This window comes from Malaclemys terrapin, chromosome 8 (genome assembly GCF_027887155.1).
Source record: "Malaclemys terrapin pileata isolate rMalTer1 chromosome 8, rMalTer1.hap1, whole genome shotgun sequence".
NCBI classification, from domain to species: Eukaryota; Metazoa; Chordata; order Testudines; family Emydidae; genus Malaclemys; species Malaclemys terrapin.
The window spans coordinates 104,468,994-104,476,308 of record NC_071512.1 but is presented as its reverse complement, the minus strand read 5'-3'; the positions used below and the strand labels follow the sequence as shown (position 1 = coordinate 104,476,308).

The 7,315-nt window shown below is 48.5% G+C and overlaps 1 protein-coding gene across 1 annotated transcript in view; it reads left to right on the top strand.

Moving 5' to 3' along the window:
- Positions 1-467: 467 nt before the first annotated feature.
- The window catches only part of LOC128841672 (cytochrome P450 4B1-like), a 28,426-nt gene continuing 21,578 nt past the window's right edge, over positions 468-7,315 (top strand). The window contains exons 1-3 of the mRNA XM_054036933.1: positions 468-851; positions 3,377-3,515; positions 6,130-6,174. Of these exons, the coding sequence (XP_053892908.1) occupies positions 645-851; positions 3,377-3,515; positions 6,130-6,174 (391 nt within the window). The 5' untranslated portion in view covers positions 468-644. The remainder of the gene's footprint in view (positions 852-3,376; positions 3,516-6,129; positions 6,175-7,315) is intronic.

Below are 7,315 nucleotides of genomic sequence, written 5' to 3'. Positions count from 1 at the left end.
TTGACCTCGGTCTCTCTGTGGGCACCTGTTCAAGTGATTGGCCCTGCGCCTTCACTTTTCTCAGAGTGGACTCTCACGAGTGACCCCACTTTTAGACTGGGCCTCACTGTTTCATTGGCCTCACGGCATTTGGCCACCTGCATGGATTCTCTTCAGCATCTGTGACCGGTAGGTGAGATAGTGACACCAAATATATACATGTCTGTACGTATGTGTGTCTATAAATACATACAAAGGTCTCTCTCTATATATATGTAAAAAGAATTACTGATCTGCAGGCCAACCTGCAAAGTCCATCTGTTTACTCGTTTACTTGCGGAGAGGGGCTGTTTATATGTGTGTGTATATAAATACATACAAAGGTTTCTCTCTATATCTGGAATTCACTTCCCCTGCTGGTTTAACAGGGTGAGTGTACTGATCTTCAGACCATGTTGCAAAGTCCACCTCAAGCCTGTGTGATCACTGATAGGTGGCACTTCATTTACAGTTTCCATCTGGGCAGTTTGGCTCTGTAACCGGATATCTTAGAGGCAGTCCAGCTCAGGCTTTTCACTCCAGCTCCCACTGCACACAGGGATAGGTCTGTGTGTGTAGAGTGTGAATTCAGTGTATATGCAAGAGAGACAAAGGCTGACGGCCCCATGATATCAGTGCTGGACAGCATGGGGCCCTCCTGGGACTGGCTGCATGTGGACATCTATCGGATTTTTTACCTGGCTGCTGTGTTTTGCCTGACTTATGTACTTCTGAAGGTGATCCAGCTGTGTCGGAGGAGACAGCAACTGCTCAAAGCCCTAGATTGTTTCCCAGGCCCGCCAAGGCACTGGCTCTATGGCCATGCCCATGAGGTACGGTCTATGATACTACTTGATAATGTATTAGGGAGCGTGTCGGAGCGTGTGTCACAAACGAATGAAGTCTTGGTAATCTCAGCACACTTCCCTGCTGTCCCGTACTTGCAGAGAAATGGGGAGATGTCCGTGTTTTTGTGTGTGAATGGTAAAGGCCACTGTCATCATTGGGGGAGGGGGAAAGCTTGCATTTTTCAGTGCTCAATGTTAAATATCTAGGGCTTGATTTCTTCAGAGGTGCTGAGCACCCTCCACCCAATTCAACCAGGCTCAAGGTATCTCCCTTGGGCACCCAAAAATAGAGGTACCCCCAAAACTGAGGCCACTTTTGAAAACTTGGGCCAAAATATTGCAAGGCTCTGCTGTAACAAGGATCAGCGCCAAATCGCAGAGACAGATCAGCAGCTACCAGTGGCTTTCGGGGGTGGGGGGGTCTTACATCAGAGGGAAGCTAAAATTCCTCCCAGGTTTTGGAATTCATATCCCTCTCTATTTTACTGTTCATACTGATCTCGCTACATTTAATGCTTTGAATATTTTGTAGTGTGTGTGTGTGACATTTACTAGACAGTCCCTGCCTCCCTTGATGCCGGATCGACTATTCCTTTCAATGGAGGCTGCTTATCTTTGAGAACCCACTTCCCTTTTTTTCTATGCCAAGTCCATCAGAGAGGAGAAGGGAGAGTCTCTTGCTAAATAAATGTACCCAAGATATTTACCTCCTAAATATATTTACATGGTTTGAGAAAAGAGCCACTTCTTTTGAATGTTTTTCTCTTTGCCCTGTAAGCGTTTTCTCCTTGAGGGCTGTATTCATTTGTTGAATCATCAATACTTTTGGCGGACTTGGTAACACTTGTATTTGCCATCCTAAGCACCAGGAGGCTGCCTTAGACTCTGCAGATGTAACTAGGGTTGCCAGGTGTCCAGATTTTGACCGGAACACTTGATCGAAAGGGGACCTTGGCGGCTCCAGTCAGCATCACTGATCGGGCCGTTAAAAGTCTGGTCAGTGGCGCAGCAGGGCTAAGGCAGGTTCTCTGCCTGACATGGCTCCGTGCGGCTCCCGGAAGCAGTGGCATGTACCCCCCTCCGGCTCCTATGCATAGGGGGAACCAGGGGCCTCCACATTCTGGCTCCCCTAGAGCTGGCTCTGCAGTTCCTATTGGCCGGAAACCGCAGCCAATGTGAGCTTCAGGGGCGGGGCCTGCAGACGAGGCAGCGCACACCAGATCTGGCCACGCCTCTGCGTAGGAGCTGGAGGGGGGACACAAAGCTGCTTCTGGGAGCTGTGTGAGGTAAGTGCCACCCAGAGTGTGCCCCCCTCCGCTGCTCCTATGCCCCAACCCCCTACCCCAGCCCTGATCTCCCTCCAACCCTCCGAATCCCTCAGCCCCAGCCCAGATCACTCTCCTGCACCCCAAATCCCTCATCCCCGGCCGCACACCAGAGCCTGCACCCCCAGCTGGAGCCCTCATTCCCTGCACCCCAACCCCCTGCCCCAGCCCAGAGCTCCTTCCCACACCCTGAACCCCATATTTCTGGCCCCAATATGGAACCCACACCCCGAGCCCAGAGCCCATACCCCCTCCCACACCACAGCCCCCTGCCTAAGCCCAGAGCCCCCTCCCATATTCCAAGCCCCTCAGCTCCACCCCCCAGCCCAAAGCCCCCTCCTTAACCGAAACCCCTCATCCCCGGCTCTACCCCAGAGCCTGCACCCCCAGCCAGAGCCCTCAACTCCTTCCGCACCCCAACCCTCTGAGCCCTCTGGTGAAAATAAGCAAGCAAGTGAGGGTGGGGGAGAGCGAGCAACAGGAGGGGGGATGGAGTGAGCAGGGGGTGGGGCCTTGGAGAAGGGGCGGGGTCTCAGAGGAGGGGTTGGGGCAGAGCAAGGGTGTTTGGTTTTGTGCGAGTTTAAAGTTGGCAACCCTCGATATGAATCATGTTAATTAATACTTGTATTTATTGTTTCTCTTATAGCCGCACCCATAGACCTCTCTTTAGTTCAGAGTCCCATTGTGCCAGGCACTGCAAAGAGTTTACAATCGAAGTAGATGAGATAGGCAAACAGTAGGAGAAAGAAAATCATATTATCCCCATTTGAGATACAGAGGCCCAGACTGGAATGATCTTTCCTAAATAGACTAATAACTTTATCACAAGTACAGCCACTGAAATCAATGGGAACAATTGGTGGGATGGGGAAGGTGCTACTCAGACTATCACAAACTGGCCCAGGGGGGTTAACTGATTTGTCCAAGGTCACACAGGGAGTCAATAACAGAGCTGTGAATTAACCTAAGTCTGCTGCGTCTTAGTCCAGTGCCTAAGCTCTTCAGGGCAGGGATTGCCTTTCTTCTGTGTTTGTACAGCTCCCCGCACAATGCGGCCCCAATCCTGATATATTTAGGTGCTACCATAATATAAACCTTTATCAATACTTAACCACGAGACCATCCCTTACTGTGCCTTTATTTTCTCCATAAACAATATTTTTATTTTGTAAAAAATCATTACAGCTTCAAGATCAAGAACTCAACAAGATCATATCTTGGGCAGAGAAATACCCATGTGCTCACTCTGTATGGTTTGGAGGTTTCTTAGGATTCCTGAATATCTACCACCCCGAATACGCCAAGGCCATATATAGCAGAGGAGGTGAGAACATGCAACTTTATTTCTGAGTTCTTAGGATTACAGTTGCTAAGTGTTCCCGCCACGAAAGTCAGGGCCAGCCCACAACATTTTGGCACCTGAAGCAGGGAGCTAAAATGACCCTGTGCAATTATTTGCATAGTCTTCTAAGAACACAAAACGTCTGTCAGCAAATTGCCTGTGTGACGGCCACCACCTTGGCTGACATACCAGAGACTGAACTGAGAAATTCCAGGGCTAAATGAATGAGCCGCTACAGCATAAGCTGAAGAGTCTGACTCCTTAGCAGTGTCTGTACTTGTATCCTCTGTGCCTCAGACCCAGAATGGCACCATCAACACTAGCTGCCCAGTGGGTTACACATGAAAAGCAGGTCCTGCTGCTTCACTTACCTAAAAGCAATGAACTAGCTCTGAGCAGTATGCTCGGTGGATGAGCCTAATACCACTTCCTAGAATCTGTTTTACCATGCGCTAAGGAGCAGAGTGGTGTTAGAAAAAACGGCAGGCTTAGGAGATTGGTCATGGTGGGAAACAGAACCTTTCACCTACAGGTTAGCAGCTAGATCTAAACCGCAGTAAAGGGTGAAATCATGGACCCGCCGAAGTCATGGGGCCAGGATTCCACCTCTGAAGTTTAGTGGTTTACATGAACTGGATTGGTGGTGACAGCCCAATAGCTAGTGTGTAGGGGTCTACAGTGCACAAACGCAGATAGCACTTCCTGGCAACTTTGCTGAATCTGACTATACCTGAGAAGTGCTGAGGTGCTATAGAAACCCTAAACAAGATAGACCAATACCATTGATGGTAAAGAAGGAAAAAACCCTCATAATAATCTACTCCATCCCCTTGCCAATGCCAGATTATTTCTATCTGCTTACATGGCCCTCATCACCATGGTATCTCTTTCTTATTGTGTATTTCACAGGCTCAAAGCTTGAACTGTCAGGAAACATTTGTTTGAAATACAGCCTAAGGCCCAGATCCACCAGGGTATTTAAGTGCCTAACTCACATTGATTTTCACTGGCAGTTAGATGCCTAAATATCTTTGAGTATCTGGGCCTACATTTTCACTTTACTCATTTTATCCTATTTGTTCCTACACCCCCTTCCCCACCACTCCTCTCCTCCCTCATCTGGCATCCTCTGCTGCATTGTGGTTTATACTGTTTACATATTTTGAAACCATTCGGCCCCTGCTGGTTGTTGCTTAGCTAAGACACATGTATCCAGCTGTTTTGAGCTTCCTTAATGACCCCCATACATCATTTCTGTTGCTCTTCTCCGAATTCCCGCCTGGTTTCTGAAGAGCTTTCTGACAACAAAGGGGCCCCAGCTGGATACGGTCGTCTCAGTTCAGCCCTGGATTGACTAAGCATGGGGCTTGGATTACCCTTTTCTCCTCTGGAGGTTGTCCCTGTAGCCAATGGCTCTGAGGCACAGCGTGGTGGAAGCTTGCGTGGCACATTGACTTAATTCGTGTGAACATATCAGCCTCTAGTGACTGGCTGCTGTGAGGATATGACTCTCCTTCATCACAGCCAAAGGAGGTGCTTCTTTAATTCAAGTGGTGTTGGTGCTGAAGGTCTCAGGGGTGAACACTTGCGCTGTTTGTGTGTTGGCAGCCGCAGGTTTATTGGACCTGCGCACACACTGCCCGATCACACCTGACTCAGTGACTGTTAACCCCGTGCCTTCCACCCCCCTTCAGCTGATGGACTTTGCTTCTGAAGGAAGGCAAGAGGCAGAAGAAAGTCCTCTCAAGAGTGGTGGCCAGGTGTGCCCTGCTGTCTGAGCTCTGAGATAAAATCACCTGCCATCCCTCCCTATCTTACGTGGACTTCACTCCAAGATTAGGGAAAGCACCTCTGTCCCAATCCGACCTCATGTCCAATGACCTTTCCCTATACATCGATCTAAATGTAGGGCTTGTTTCTGCTCCCATCCCCCCGCCTGTCTTGTCAGATTGCTCGCCTCCTCCCCAGCCCAGCCAGCAGCGCTGGGAGAAACTGGCTGAGATTCTGGGCCACGTGCCCAGGAACAAGGGAGGCAAAGTGGGCTGGAACTGACATTTCTGCCCTCCTGATTATGGGCTGCTCCAGCGACCAAGATTGCCTCTGGTGTAAATTCTGCAGTCATCCCCAGGGCTTCGTATGGCTGGTGGTGCAAGCCAGAATGGGTGTGCTGGTGCCAGCTACAGCCCTGCCCCAGGGCACACCCCATGAACTGGGGGTTGCAGGAGAGGGACAAGGATAATGCCCAGTGGAGTCCCTTCATGGAGATAAAACTCTCCCAGCTCTGTGCAGGCTGTTATCAGCATATGTAGGCTATTGGAGCAGCAGTGAGAATCCTGACCACTGTATCTGTCTATGGCACAACCTCCAGTTGGGGCAGGGCAGATCTGCACTACCACCACCCACCAGAGCTTAAAAGTCACAATCTAGCCCTTAATGGGTTCCATGTAAATGCTTTGCTTTTTCCTACTGAAGTATAGGATGTCAGGGGAGGGCGAGAACTTACCACCCTGCATGACCCCTTGATTTAACTGACATAGCTTGCGTTAGAAGGCAGAGTTGTCTCCATTAAAACACACATCTCTGGTGCATTTTTCAGATCCAAAGGCTGATGACTTCTATCATTTCTTTGTCCCTTGGACTGGTACGTATGCTTTTTGGCTCTCACATTACATTACATAATCAGGGACTGTTGGGATAACTGGGTGTACAAATTTACCCGACTTGCGAGCCCAACTGTGAAAACTGAGTCAGAAATGTATAAAGTGTCACAACCACCTAGAACCATAAACATTGATGGGAAAAGGTGCAAAAGGGAGATAGAGACTGAACTAGTCCACACAAAAAGGCCTCTGGATATAACTCAAGGGCTGTGTTCAGATCATGTCCGGTAAACAAGAGAAGTGGGGGACTAGAAATCAAAGGACCAAAATCGTTGTGTCAGAAAGAAGGCTTAATTGGTAGACAAAATAATGAAGGGCTGGGTACAACTTAACTTCTGTACCTGGAAAGATAATGGAGCAAATAATTAAGCAATCCAATTTGAAAACACTTAGAAGATAATAAGCTGATAAATAACAGTCAGCATGGATTTGTCAAGAACAAATCATAAATTGGATGAAATGTAATAAGGACAAATGCAAAGTACTCCACTTAGGAAGGAACAATCAGTTGCACACATACAGAATGGGAAATGACTGTCTAGGAAGGAGTACTGTGGAAAGGGATCTGGGGGTCATAGTGGATCACAAGCTAAATATGAGTCAACAGTGTAATGCTGTTGCAAAAAAAGCGAACATCATTCTGGGATGTATTAGCAGGAGTGTTGTAAGCAAGACATGAGAAGTCATTCTTCTGCTCTACTCCACTCCGATTAGGCCTCAACTGGAGTATTGTGTCCAGTTCTGGGTGCCACATTTAACTGTTTTTCATCTTTTCCAGTATCATTAGTAAGGGGTTAAAAGGGTTTGTAATGGTGCGTTTGCAGCCTGAGGTATCTGCACCAAACCCTGAACCTTGTTTGAAACTGTTAAATGTTGGACCGTGACTGGGTTATGTTAACACATTTGGCTCTTGGGCCCATTTATTGCATCTAAATTAATACAAAAGGAAGAGATCTTATGGGGTGAAACTCACTCCACCTGTTCAAAGACCCAGTACTGAAGATTCATCTGTCCCGTCCCCTGCAGCTGAGTCTGTGTGGGTGGGGAGAGAAGGAAACAGCTGCTTCAGGACCTGGTGGGGGCCAGAGAAGGGATGGGATGAGAGCATCAGGAAGACAAGGT